Here is a 14,979-nt window from a genome sequence, read left to right as displayed (position 1 = left end):
CGCTTACACACTGCGAGGTGCCTGATCCGAAAGGCACGGCTGCGAGACGAGCAGAACGCATCGAAGGCACCGTCTGCCAGCTCTGCTGCCAAGCTATAGTGAGAATGAATTTGAATAATAAAAGCTGGAATAAGAAGATGCCTTGGAGAGCGTGTTGGTATAGTGCTTTCCTAAGGCTCAATTTAAAGCCTCATTTCTGTAGCTAATGCAGTCGTAAGGGACATTAGCCTAATTTTTGTCAAGAGAACTTGTCAACACTGCAGTATTTAAGACAGGCGCTAAGGAGTTGTTTTATCTCACAGATAGATCACCGAGAAAGAAAGTAGTTGTGCCGCTCTTGGTTCATAGCAAAATAAATTGACATTCTCCCTAGGCCTCAATGCCGGAATGGGGGATGCTTCTTTTTTAAAAAAAAAAAAAAAAACACACAATGTGTACATGAGCAGCCCTGCATTTTGTTCAGGGTGCTGTGCACACGCTGCAGCAGAGATCGGGTCCAAACCCACAGCAGGGTTAGGTATGGCAACCTACCTAGGTGCTTTACACACCCAAGACATCAGTCTCGTCCTTTCCTTTCCATATACGTTAGGTAAAACATCTGCCCCAGTTCCTGAAGGGTCTGCTGATGGTGCTCACCAGTTAACCACGGATTACCAGCAGACTGTGATTTCAGGGCTACGCCAATAAGGCTGGTGGTGGATGCACAGAATTGGCTTTGCCTCCTCAGCTGCTCCAGCAGGAGGCTGAAATGGAAATTGCCTGGGCTGCTTTTAAGTGATGCTCCATGGGTGAGTCAGCAGAAAGCAAAGGACAGAGGCTGTAACCTGCATCTTCAGAGAAAAAAAAACTCATTTGCACGATCCTGTTCCCATCATACCCCTGCTAATATCTTTGGCATCTGTCACGGTAGAGTCATTCAAGTGCTACAAACTGCAAGTGCCTTAATACATTCCAGCAAGCCACCCCTGGCACACGCTCCCTTTGTCCCAGCAAAGCTGCTCCTACCCTGCTCCTCCCTCCCTGACAGACACCATCCCCTGCAAGCCTCCCTTGATATCTGGGGGGTCTTGTCCTCCAGCTGTACAGCACCAAACTGCAACTTTTAAAAGAATTCATGTGTTCGTACAAGCCTGGGTGCATTAATGCTGGCACGGCTTCGTGCTATCCAAGTGCCAGCCTCAGAGCTGCATTTGTACCAAGTCCCAGATAATAATGTTGATGCATGGCATAAACACTAGGGCAGGAGTTGCAGCTTCCCAAGTGCAAAATGCCCTCTTATTTGCAGGAGCATGATCTGGGGCTGCGGGCTGACAGGCAGGAGGACAGCTCTGCTCTGCTACAAATTCTGCACTCGCAGAAGAGCTAAATCATTATGATGGCCAGAAATGTCCCTTGGGAAGGAAATCCTCTCAAAGATAAATCAATAACTCAGTGTAATTTTAGCATGCAGCCAGGAGAATTTACATTGCCAGGAAGGCTGAGAGCTCTGCCACGGAGACAGAGCTGCAGCAGTATCAAATGGCCCTGAAGCGCTCCCCCGAGCAAGAGCCCGGGCTCTGGGTAGTGATCACAACGCCAGGAGCTTCACAAGAGCCTGGCCTCTGGTGTGACAGCACTGCTACAGTCCCAGGAGGACGTGGCAGCAGGCAGGGACATGGCATGGCAAAAGTCCCTCGCAAGGAACCTACCTCTTCCCAGCTGTCCTCCTCCACGGCCACGGCAGAGCTGGCAGACACTTTGGGGTCTTAGGGGTAAAAGCAGGCAAGCACGAAGCACGAGTTAAAGAGAAGCACAGAATACAGGGAGAGCGTTACAGCCACTGTCGTTACCCTCTGGCTAGGGTTACAGAGGTTCCCACCAGCCAGAGCATCTGCAAAATAAGGCGAGACAGTGATATGCTGCAGAATGTGCTGTGATTAATGAGACTGCAATTTACGTAATTATATTAATGCAAAGTACACTTGGACCAATAAGTTCAAGGAAACTAATGACACTTTACGGCGCAGTTCAACACTGAGCAGTAACTCTGGCAAAAAGAGGAAAAAAAAAAATAAGGACCCTAATTATTCAGCAGTTCTTCTCCTCGCAGATTCTCAGGGTCAGCTTGGAGGAGAAGGTGGCCTGAATTATATTTTCGTTTCCAGAACATCAACAGAATTGCTAACTAAGTTCCAGCGGCAAGGTCGAAGCCTGCCTGTCGTGCATGCCGTCCCCTTCCCGACTGCCGGCTCCAGCACCGCCGTCAGCAGGCAGGTCTCAGGCTGGCAGCGTCTTCTGAGAGCGGGCTCAAGCCACCAGCAGCCTGTGATCCTCCCCCAGAGACACCTTTTTGCTCTGGTTCCCAGCACGGATGGATGAATTACAGCAGCTAATTCCTTAGAAGCTAAAAGCGGTCTCCGTGAAGAGCAGGACTTGAAGCTTGCTAAAGATAAGCTCGATGGGCAAACACCCCAATCCATCTGGCAGCAATTTGCTGTATGCCCACACCACTCACATATTGCGACCACACCACCAGGCAGACGTGGAGCCTGTGCTGCTACCACAGCGAGGTCTGGAGACGTCCTTCTTGCACGCGGGTCGAGCAGCAAACACGTCCACACCTGCCTGGGGAACCGGAGCGGGGCCGCCCACCGCAGCTGGAGGATGCGGATGTGCCAACTCGTGCCATTGCTCCCGCTCCCCTTCCGTCCCGTCTGGCTCTCAAACAGAGCTGCCCACACTGCTTAAGTGCTGACACCCCCCGCGTGCCTCTGTCTGCAAAGCGGGTTTTACAGCAGCTCCAGACGGGGCTGTTTCCACACTGTTTCATCAAGACTTGGGCCTTGCCCCTCTGAAACGCTAAGGGCTGTTAGCAGAGCTGACCCAAAGGGCGATGGTAGGGTTGGCACCAGCACTGAGCCAGAGCTGGAGACGTGTAATGACCACCCCAAAGAGAAGCACGACATCCCGTTACGTCCCTACGATACAGGGCACGACGCTGTCCAAGAAGCCACCGCAGAACAAATCTGCAACGACAACACAGGACAGGAGACCACGCAAAGACACCTCCGTGCCCAACACAGAAGCACACCAAGCCCCACCGGAACACTTCACGCGGGCGGTCACATTCAGGGGGCCAGGAGCCCCAAGACTGCACTCAGGGGCTACGAGGAGGTAAAGCTCCCCAGCTAGCTCCCAGGCTCAGCAGCACCCTGCGAGACGAAACATGCAAAAAGCCAACTCGATGACTGGGAAGACACATATAAAGTAATCTGTCACATTGCAATTTGTGTGCACCCAAATGTCCTGCAACACAATTAGAAATCAATAGCAAGAAGGAGAAACCCTCAACCACACAGTAAAATATAAAGAACACTTGTAACATTGATTTTTTTAAAAGTGCCTAAGAGAAGACAGTTGCGAAAGAGCCTGAGAAATCAAAGCAAAATGCCTGAATTGAAGCCCTTTTTCTTAAAAAGACATTAATAATGGATTTTCAATGCAAGAAGAAAAACTGAAACCCACACCAAATTCTCCTGGTAATAACAGCTTTCTGCAAAGCCCAGCTATTAACGTAACAGGGACGTCCATCAATCAAGCATGCGGAAAGTACTTGGAGAGCTAAAAAAGGAGCAAGCAAACATCTGCTTTTGGCAACTTAAATTTTGCCCTTAAATGCAAGAACACAATAAATTATTGCAAGGTTGGGCTTGAGCTCATTTTCTTCCATCCTGGACAAGTAAATGCTGAGTATGGGGGTAAAGGTCCACAAGCACACTGCTCTGTGATTTGTGTCCATGAGAAACTCGGAGAAACAGGCGTGATTTCATCTGTAGACTAAGCAACACTTGAAAAACGCCCATGCCTTTCTCAGAACCAACAACACATCTTCCCAACAGCAAACGAGTGGCAACACCTGCAGCGAAGCGACAGCGAACGATTCTTTGCGCCAGCAGCTTTAGCGACTCCCTTTTTGGAGTTACGGAAGTTCCTCTGAACTCTTCTGCACCCCCAGCCATCCTAAAGCTGCCCAGGGCTCTGTTTACAAGCTGAAATGATACCAGGGTGGGATGAAAAGGCATCGAGCTTGCTCTGAGGTAACAGTCACATCCCTCCTCGTTTCAGCTCTTCTCTTCCTGTTTCCGTGCAGTCCCCACGGGAAGCTGCAGTAATTAAGACAGGTCTTTGGTGCCTGCGCTTCCCAGGGCTCACATCTCTGCAACGCTTCAGTCTGCAGGCCCATCTTCCCAGACAAGCACTGTCTGACTGGGGTGTTAGCAGCAAACCTAACAACTGCTGGATTTACACCAAAAGAAAAAAAAAACACACACACAAAAAAACAAACAACGACCAACCAGCTGGCAAAGAAAGTAACTGAGGAGCCCCCATGCCTCTGATATTTCCTCTTTCTTTAAACAAACTGGGTCAAAACAAGTGCTGGAGCTAATGAACAGAATTTACTGATTCAACTAGAAACTGTAGGCACCGCTGCAACTAGGTCTTAATATATTCTGAAGAGTGACACTATAAAATGACATTATGGAAGTCTGTATTTATTGTCTCCCCATGCTTTCTGTATCCAAGGTGCTATGTTACACTTAATAACAGCTTTTCTCCCCAGCTGCCAGTGTTGCAAATCCTGCCTGACACCTGACAAGCGAACGGTTGGGGTTAGCCTACCCCCCCAGGTACACACATCTCCACTCGATGTAAAGCTTTAGTAGTATGTGAAGGGATGAGCGATTAAAGCAGCACTGCCCAGGCGAGGCACGGGCAAGTACAGACCATCTCCTCATGTGCTGGCTCTGCAGGGCTCACTGTGAAGCAGCAGCAGCATCCTTTGGTCCCTCCTCCATGGACTGGACCGAAGCAGAGAAGCAGCAGCTGTCGTAGGGAGGCACCTCCAGCTCTGTGCGAGGGTGCCCAGCTCTGCTCCCTGTGACGTGCATCTCAAGGGCGCCGCGTTTAGCTTTTAGACCTTGGATACAACCTTCCTCAAGCTTTTATGGAGCGTCGTGTTTTACCTGTCTGCAGGGTATTCTTAAGTCTGAAAGAAATTCGCCTTCGCACTCTGGCTGTACATGGGCAGTGCCTTGGGCTGTGGATGGGTGCTTGACAAAGATGCTGTCGTCCCACCCTGCCTGCATCGTCTGCACTGCGGAGCAGACAAAAGAAATCACATGAACCACCTCTAGTCCACTTCAAGGAAAAGAAAAACAATTTGTGGTGTGTTTTTTTTATCGAGTATAGATGAGAGTGAACAGTGAAAACAGGCAGTGTAGGTGGTTTGACCTAACCCTAGGGCCTTTGTTGTAGGAAGAGAAGGGGAGCGTACACACTCGCTCCCTGCAGAGCGGCTGCATTAACACCTCTCACCAACACAGCTTGATTTGGATGAGCCTCGGCTTTTCCTTCTCTTCTCCTTGCCAGCAAACCCGGACTTTCCTGCAGGCAGCAGGGCAAAGGTACCAGCTCTCCTCTGGCTGCAGCCTCACCCTGCTCCTCTTGCAGGACGAGTCCTTTCCATTCTGGAAAGGAAGCCAAAGTTTTGGAAAAGAGCACCTGAGGAGATCACAGTAGGTGGAAAGATGATAAAACACAACTTAGGATGAGAATGGTGAAAAGCTTCTTGCCTCATCTTCCAGCAAAGGCTCTGGTCCCTGGGGGTGCCTTGGCTCTGGCCTCAGGCTCCAGCCCTGCTCGGCCCCACATCTCCCCAGCAGCTGGTCCCAGTCACCGCTTTGTTGCCTTTCTTCAGTGGGGTCTGTGGCAACTCTTCCCATGTTTGCTTCGTTCGGGTTTCAGCTGATGTTGGCAGGAAGGAACAGTCAGCATCACCCCCAGGACTTGCAGCTCATGGGGAGCCCAGAAGAGATCTTGTCTTATGAAAGGCACCATCCTACAGCGTCCTACAAGGCCCCTCGGGCGATCATCCAGCCCAAGCCCTGCTCAAGCAGGGCCGCCTGGCGTAGGCTGCCCAGGACTGCACCCAGTTGGCTTTGGGGCATCTCCAAGGACGGGGATCCCACAACTTCCCTTGACAGCCTGCTCCAGCGTTCCATCACCCCACACTACAACAGATTTCTCTACATTTAAACAGAACTCCTTCTGTTTCATTTTGTTCCCATAACCTCTTCTCCTGTGACGGGGCGCTGCTGGCAGGAGAGGAAGGCTCCGTTCCCTCGCTCTGCTGGCAGTGCTGTCCCTCATGCAGCCCCGGAGCCTGCTGCCCCCGTTGCCCCAAGGGCACTCTGTTGGTCCCTGTTCAACCCCGCGGCCCCCAGGCCCCCCAAGTCCCTTGCTGTCAAGCTGCTTTCCAGCCGGCTGCCAGCAGCCTGCGCTGCAGCAGGGGGTTATTCTCCCCCCAGGGCACCACTTGTTGGACTCCAGGAGATTCCTGCCGGGACATTTCTCCAGGCTGCCCAGGTCCCTCTGAAGGGCAGCCCACCCCTCGGGGGATCAGCCTCTCCTCCCACCTTCACATCGCAGACTGTAAGTACCAAGCCCCCATCACCTGCCGCCTTCTTACAGCTCTGCACTCGAGCTACCGAGTGGCCTAATCGCTTCTGCACATTACCAAGGGCAGAACAGGGAGGCAGCTGCAATTAGCAGTAACCTGGTTAGCAGGTTAAATGGTAGTATAACAGATGAAGAACGGGTGGGCTTCGTTTCAAATAATAAGCAGTTTATATCAAAAGGTAAATGCATCTTAAAAACGGTCTCGAAGATAACTTAAAAGGTGCTTTTGGAAACACCACCAGACAGAAGCAGAGAGGCTTCACTTTGGCTGCAAGACAAATGCTAAAAATAAAACCTGGTCTGGGGTTAAAATGTAAATTGTTGGTAAGATCTATTTATTCACACCCTGCAGTGATGGCAGAGACATGCAGCTTGATGTTTTTTCTTTTACTTTGTAGGACCATAGGCACATTCCTGTTATTGCCATTGCTGCTTGCAAGGTCTTTACAACCCTGGGAGATCTCCAGCAGAAGAACAGAAGAAATACCAAGTGACAGACTGCATACATTAGTTCCGTATTCAGATAACATCCTGTTGCAAGTGAATGACCCAAGCGAAACTTCCTGCAGTCTTAAGGAGTAGGGAGAAAATCAGGAGGGAGAAAAAAATCTCTGAGTTGAAGAGAGATTTTGAATCAGAAATGTTACCCCTAATTAGAATTTCCAACGCCACCATGCTTACTCCTTCCAAGATGTAAATATTTAATAAAAAATTAAACTTGAATACAGTTTTGTGAGGTTCTTCCAATAAACTGGAGTTAGCTCTACAAAGTGTCAAGACAGACCCAGGGAGATTATATTTCTTTCCCAAGCTTATGCTGGTAGAGCCGAGCTGGAAAAAACAGATATCTATTTCTTAACGCTGAATTTTCCTTGAGATGCTAAAGGAAGCTGTTTCAGTAAAGCGGTGACATTTGTTTTGGTGTGTGCTCAAGGAAGAACAAATGCAAAACAAGCTTCGAGACTTCACGTAACATCAAATAGCTGCTTTAATTTACATCTCAGACAAATTCCTTGCAGCTTCTAAAATGAAGGGAAGGCAGAGAGCAAAGAAAATACTCTGCCAAATCAGGACAGCATGATGGATATCTAGACTTTTCCTCAGAAGAGCAAGGTGCTTTTAAGCCAGAACGGAGGAAGCAGAGCACCTGGCTCTGGAAAGGGTTTGTGGAAAAAGAGAATCTGTTACTACTGTGACCCCATAAATAAAAGTATGGAAAAATTAAAAAGAATAGCTGCAGCCTCATCTGAGCATGAGCACTGATTGTAGCCATGAACTGTGAAGGACCAGGATGAAATGTTCCTCACAGGGGCCATTTCACCGTGTGCCGAGTGCCCAGAAAATATCTTTGTGCTCACCCACCTACAATCAGTTTCGTAGAGATTCTGGTAAGCAGAGTCTTCGGGCACAGACAGGAAGGAACAGCCAGAGCAGGACCACGGGAAAAATATTTTCTCCCTAGTTATGAAAAAGACAACACTGTGAACTCGACAAACACAACTGGGACTACCACCACACACTGAGGGTACGACCACATCTGCGCCTCGTACGAAGGGTTCAGAAACGATCGCTCTGGCCACAGGAGAAGGGAAGGTGCTCAGACTGGAAATTCAAGATTGCTGAGGCTGGATGCACTCCCAAAATGTCTTCCAAGAGGGAAAACATTTTTCTTCCAAAGCACTGTTACAAGCTTGAAATAAATACACAGACTGTTAGATAAAGACAGAGATAAAAATAGGCCCGTTATTAAATACCTCTTCTTTAATGAGGTTCATCGTTCTAAACAGTCATACAAAGGTTATTAACATTATTAGAGAAAATATAGCATGCTCGCACATAAAAACCATGGCAAGATATTTCTCATCACCCAGCACACACTGAAGCATCTCTCAGCAGCTCAAATCATCCCCGGCTTGGCTAAAAAAAGATAAAAGAGAGGAATGAGATCTCCCCTGTCTGGGAAACCATCTCTCCTTTCAAAGCATTTTTTCTCTTCCAAACAATGTAAATTTAACTATGTGAATGATTCCCACTGCTTACACCTACTGCAATACAGCTGGTATGCTTACTCTCGTAGCTAATGCTACATTTACACTGTAACACCAGCCAGAGCATCATTAAAGCTAACTCGGAAAACATTTTGAGAAAATGCAGCCTAACCTCCTACCGCTGCACAAAAAAAAAAAAAAAAGCCCTTGAACCTGCAGCACCTCCATCACCTGGATTACAACTGCTTCAAACCAACCACTAACACGCTGCGGGGGGGACGGAGTCCTACAAGCAGGAGTCACCAGCTTGTCTCGTGTGGAAATGCAGCAGTACAGAGTTCAAATGCTGGACGTAATTGAAAAAAGTACCGGCTGCATGTTAGAGAAGCTAGCAAACTTTTATCTGGGTTTGGAGAAAAAAACTGGCTCCCAGTTCACTTCTCTGAAGCTGACACCGTCACGGACATGCTGGCAAGAACATCGGCTGCAAAACCTCCCAGGTCACAGAGAAGCAGACAAGAAACACAAGGAAACAACCCCGCAGCCAGGACGGTGCCTGCCGAGCTCCCGGGGTGCGGCACCAACCTGCTCCTCCCGCAGCACCAAGCAGAAAAATGGTAACCACAACTCCACTGCTACGCCTGTCCAATTAGTTGCCTTCTCTGGGAGGTTCTTCCTGTGTTTTTTTCTCTTGTTTTGTTCGTCGGTTTGTTTTAAATGTGTCTGTTCAGTTGCTGGCCTACAGAGGGCTGCTGTTTGGTTTTGTATTTCGTAGTGAGAAAGGAAAAGGCTCTGCACCTCCGGTGTCTGCCAAAGGCCAGCTTGGTGCCTGAGGACCCAGGAACAGCCACGGCTGTTTCCGCTAGCTGGGCCCAAGGCAACGATGTTCCCAGAACCTCCACAGCTGCGCCCATGACAGCACCTCACCAGGAGGCTGAAAGCTGCTTTTATAGACAGTATTTCCACGTCCAAGAACAGGCATCCTTCAAACGGTACCTACCCAAACACACAAAGCTCCTCCCCACATGCCATCTGGGCATCAGCGCTGGGATCTTGCTTTGTTTTACACTCCTGCCTTCCAGCGCATCCCACCAGAGCCAGAAGCAGCACAGGAGGTTTCAGCTCGGCACCTTTGGCCGAAAAGACTTCTGGTGTAAGGAAGAATTAGGCAGGAACTTGTAAGGAAGGCAGCCTAAAGCGGATCGTCCATCCTGGGATGTGAGGGTGAGAAGCACATGAGGATGGGGAAGCTGAGAGAAGGGAGCACAAAGGCATGCAGTAAGAAACCGGACTTGGAGGCATGAGATACTTTTCAGATATCAAAAGCACGAGGATAGATGGAAAACAGGCAGAAGAGCTACCAGCAGCCATAACTCCAAGCTCTGAACATTTGCAATTGCTCTCTGGACTGCCTGGGCTTTCCTGTCGGCTGTAACCAGCCTGCAGCAGTCCCTGTTGCTGGCCAGAGCGCACTGTAACACCACCACAGTCAAGATTTCTCCCTTCTGCAGAGCAGTAGCAAGTTCAAAAAGAAAAGCAGAAAAGAACTGGAAAAGCAGCATTTCATCTGGTATAAATGAGGTTCACACACGTCAGGCTTTGCAAAAACAAGCATACCCTTGTGGCTTACCGACACCTCTCACAGCCCCCCCTTGCCAGTGCTGACACAGATATTTCAGAGACCTGCCTAGAACTGCCTGAGTCAGGTCGGGGTCACCCAGAAGCCAGAGATTTGGACAGATTCATTAATTCAGCAAAGCAATTAGCAGGAGGCAGGTCAGGCCACCCCGGTGAGCGGCACAAGCGAGACGCCCACCCAGAGCCAGCCGGGCTGTGGGACGGGTCTGGCACGGGACCGCTGAGCCAGGGGGTCCCTTCGGATGGGGAGGAGAGTGACAGAGACTGGCAGGGCACCTTGCGGCTCTGTGTGCGCAGCCCTGCTCCTGCTGTCACCTTCTCCTCCCAGCTTTAAAAAGCTCTTCCCAGCTCACAGCCGTGTTGGCTCGTTTGGAGGCTGAAAGGAAGACTGATAACGAACCTGGACCCAGTTATTCCCCATCCCGAGTCTTGCTCTTTCCAGCAGCATCACAGCAAGACTTTCAAAGGAGCTTTTAAAATTAACTCCCAATGCAAATGTTGTCTTTGAGAGCCATGTTTCCACATGCATAAAACCTTGTTTGCGCAGCAAATGAGACCCAGGAAGACCTGGGACAAACATGAACAGCAAAGATAGCTACTGACAGAGAAAGCAGCCCGAGGACCTTTGGAAGCTGCAGCCATGGATATTTAAATGCTAAGTGATGTATCATCAGCTCCCTGCTGAACTTAAGATGGTTTCATCTTCACAGAAGCAGCAACAGCAGCATGCTCACATCAACTTCTCTCTTGCAATTTGATCAACAGCGGCAGTCATGGCTTCTTATTTTTTTAAACTGCAATATAATTAGGCACTTAGGAAAATGACTGCACAGTGCAAACGCTACAGAGTAACTGCAGGTAGCAGCACGGAGCTCTGCAAGTCACACGTTTAACCACAGCCCAAGGTCCGGGCCAGCCCAGCTCCTGCAGCGTATGCTGCACCTGAGCGGATGCCAAGACTCGGTGCCTGAACCTGACAGAGACCCGGCGCTGCAGCCCTTCAGTCCCCAGTTCAGGATTTTGCTCTGTTGCTCAGGTCCCGCTGCTCCAGACCAAAGGAAGCCCTCCTGTGCCCCAGTGCTGGTTCCTCTCAAATGGAAAGCCTGCATAGTAGACGGTAAACATTTTGATATTTTCAGCAGATGAGGCTCTCATTTGATCCATCTGGATTTGGAGACTGGACACATTAATTCACAACTTTAAACTGACAGCTCAGAAACCTGCCAGCGAGCTCCTGCCGCGCTGGGGAATACGAAAGTGCTGCTGTCACCGAGGTGCACAGAGCCCGGCTGCAGCCCAGGCCCCCCCGCCTTGCTGGTCGCTGCTAAGGGAGGTGGTGATTAACCACCTCTTCCTTTCCCAATTAAACACTTGCCTTTTCTGCTTCTTCAAAGCAGCAAGAGGATTACACAGGTCTCTAAAAACTCAGTGGAGAGAAAAAGTCAAAGAAGAAAAGGGCTAGCTAAGAACACAAACCTCAGTGATAATGAAAAAAGAAAGAAACAAAAAAAAGGAGCATATCACTGAAACCGGCCCAGAAGGATTGCTCAGCCCCGCTCTCCACACTCCCCGAGCTGGGGCAGCTGCAGGAAGCACAGGGCGTACCATTACACACATCCACTGCTCCGATGTTCTGCCCCAGGCATCTGCCCTTGCCATGGCCAAGACAAGACGCTGGACTGATATAAACCTCTGCTATAAGCCAGCACGGCCTTCTTAAATTCACACGCTAAGTTTCCTGGCATTTAGGATCTCAAATAACGTGGTTCTCCACAGAGTTTGCCACCATATCCTTTTGCTTGACCTTCACAGCAATGCCTTCCCAGAGGAGCAACTTCTGATGCTAATGTCAGGTGGAAAAATCTGCTGGTCGGTGATGTGATTAGCTGCTCAGAGCAATCCGATTTTCAATCATCAGCAGGAATGGCTCTCACCCTACGTTTCCCTGTGTTTTGTTTAGCAAAGTGCCCAAATGACAGAAATAAGTAGTGCCTTGGAAATGAAGCATTAATGTGCCCGAGGACGTTGTGGGGCAGGTTTGAGGTCACCTGGAAACATGGAATAAACGCATTTATATGCAGGAGCACAAAGAAAACTGTCAGTTTGACATAGAAGACCAGAACAGCTGTGAGTGCAGTAATCTCAAGGACAGTTTTGTCATCATGACTGTCCAAATAACCACAAGAGGTCCCCGCCTCGCAGATTCCCCACCTCTTCAACAAGAACACCCTCCAGTGCTCCCCATCGTCTCTGCCACCCCAAAGACTAAGGACCAGTCTTTGGTTCCCACAGCCAAAGAGTGCCTTGAAAATCAGTAGGGTGTTCCTGTGTGCTGGCAGACTCACCTCCACGCACTCGGAAAAGCTCGGCATAAGAAACAACAAAGCAGGCCACTTCAGCTAGGTTTCTCCAGAGAGCTTCTGACTCATAAAGGTACTATCATCTAGTACAAGTGCATTTAAAAAGGAAAAAAAATAATAATAATATAGGAAGCACAACATCAAAAAAAAAATCTGTCTCCATGATGGAACCTGAGATGAGAAATGATGCAATCACAGGCAGGAACATCCGTTCAGAGGATGCTGCAATCCCACTCATTAAAACCCAGGTAACCTGCAAGTGCCTACAGGTGCAAACCAAGAAGAGAGAGAAAAGCCCTGCAGATATCTTCATCATTTCCTCCGATGACGCCTAAAAGACGCGTGGAGGAGCCGGGAGACTTTCCAAGGTGCATGTATCCTTTCCATCCAACCCAACAGTGCCTGGTGCATTATTTAGTGCCATGTGAAAAAGAAGCAATGCCTGACAAATATGTTAAAGGACTTTGTGAAGTTTCACCAACCTTTCTGCAGCCCGTCAGCTGCCCAGCTGGCTGGCAGAAGAGACAGCTGATCTCCCCGCTTCCCAATTACAGGCGGCAGAGCTCTTCGGGTAACTGTCTCTCCATGTTTGCATCCAGCTACCTTCAACAGCTTGAAGCGTGCACAAAGCACAGGAAGAATTTGATCAAAATCCAGCTCGCATTTTAGGCAGCGAGGAAACAACTGTACAAAGCAGCATTACACATACAGTAACAATTGAATTTTGTGGAGCGATTTGACAGGTTACAGGTTGATGACACTGCTGCAGTCTCAGTGGAAAAGCAGTTTGATGCAATTAGCAGCAAGGAACAGGAAAAACAGCAGAATAAAACTGGAAATACACGTATGAAGTATGAGCAACCATGGGACTGGACACAAGCATAAAAATCAGGTGTTAACCTCAGAACAGGAACAAGATGAAACAGGAGCGCGATAGGGGCAAGGTAACTCGGAGCTCCCTTCTGCTATTTAAAATTGAAGACCCAGTCTAAGCGACGTTTGCTTCCGCTGGAAGAGATGGGCAGAGTTTGCTACACGGAGACGATGGAAGATGGGAGGGCATCCTGGAGAGCCGGGCAGAGGAAAGCAAATTTCTGAGCGTTTGAGTGCAGCTCCCCTCAGCCAGTGTCAAGCACACCCCAGCCGGAGCAGCCAGGAGGGCGCTCGGCTACCAGCGTGAGGAATCACAGCACAAAACGAGTGAAGGTGCAGAACCACCGGACCTGTTGCGCTGCCCACCTGTGTTCCTCCGTTAAATGACCCAAACGCACGTGCTAACTATGCGAGTCACACAGCCACGCACAGGATTTTACCCCAGTGAAACCTGCAGGAGACAAAAAACAGGCCGGCGGGAGGGAAAGCCAAGGAAGACTCCTTTTTCCCAGATGTTTTGAACCAAATCCTGCAGGCGCACCTGTAACGAGGACCTGTCATGACTAGACAATGAGGCAGGCCACCAGGTAAGCCTTTTACAGCAGTAATTGAAATTCTTCCCTTACAGCACCCAGTGAATGTTGACAAGCTCCCCACTTCCATAAGTCCTTTACTGCACGTACCTAATGTGGAACTGCTACAAAAATAAAGTGGAACAAAACACCCAAACAATGGAGAAGGTACTTCGGAACAAAAATGGCAATGACATTTATAATAACTGCAAATATATCCATATTCTGCTCCAGCAAGGGTGGTGGGGATCTGCCAGTCTGCATACTGAGTAGGGACACCACACGCCTTCCATACATAATAGTAGGAAAATGAAACGTAAGTGTATACTGCAGCTTTGTGAAATTTAGGGCCTTTTGCTAGACATTTATGTTATAGAAAGATTTGCATTTGAAAAAGTCATTTTGCTCTATCTGGCAGAAATTTCAAGACAAATGGATCCCATATTTATTCTTTCAATAATAATACCGAGCACTGGATAGAGCTCTTTGAAATTCAGAGCACTTTATAAAAATTAATTACTACTTAGTTCACTCTTCTGAGGTGCAAAGGTATTACAGCCACACGTACACCAGGACACCAAAGCACAAGTGGATTAAACACCTCGTCCAAAACCACAAAGGCAGGCTTACTGATCATCCTAATTACTGAAAGGTGTGTGCACATGCATCTGTGTGTGTTTAAAAGGCCTCTTCCTCTTCAGAGCCTTGCCCAGAGTATGTGTTTTTGCAGTGAAGCAGCTTGCTCAGCTGGTGTCTTCTCACCACACGTCCCATACAAGTCTAATAAAAGATATCAACCCAAAATAAGGGAAGAGGGTTTTTTTGTGGGATGTAAGGGTTAAGGTTTGAGGGATAAAAGCTGGCTTTCATACTGCTAAGGAACAGAAAACCCATTGTTAAGAAGCTGTGTAGTGTTACAGTGACAATTCTTAATCAGATTGCCACTGAGCGGCATTTTATCAATCCACAGTGGAGCACAGCAGACCTGAGATACTGCGTGCCAATAAATGTTATAAAATCTGTCCCCTGACAAGCACACAAAGAGAGAAA

General features: G+C 48.8%; 1 protein-coding gene across 7 annotated transcripts in view; it reads right to left on the bottom strand.

Annotated features, from left to right (window-relative positions):
* Window positions 1-14,979, bottom strand: part of SIL1 (SIL1 nucleotide exchange factor) — a 94,165-nt gene that overhangs the window by 52,197 nt on the left and 26,989 nt on the right. For 5 of the 7 annotated variants that reach the window (XM_080555313.1, XM_080555312.1, XM_080555314.1 and 2 more), the window contains one exon: window positions 7,861-7,956. The exons of the other annotated variants lie outside the window; for them this stretch is intronic. In XM_080555313.1, coding sequence (XP_080411439.1) covers window positions 7,861-7,956 — 96 coding nt within the window. The remainder of the gene's footprint in view (window positions 1-7,860; window positions 7,957-14,979) is intronic. 7 annotated transcript variants of the gene reach the window in all.

This window comes from Anser brachyrhynchus (assembly GCF_964034855.1).
Source record: "Anser brachyrhynchus genome assembly, chromosome: 14".
Classification (NCBI taxonomy): Eukaryota; Metazoa; Chordata; class Aves; order Anseriformes; family Anatidae; genus Anser; species Anser brachyrhynchus.
This window is presented reverse-complemented; position numbering and strand designations above follow the sequence as displayed.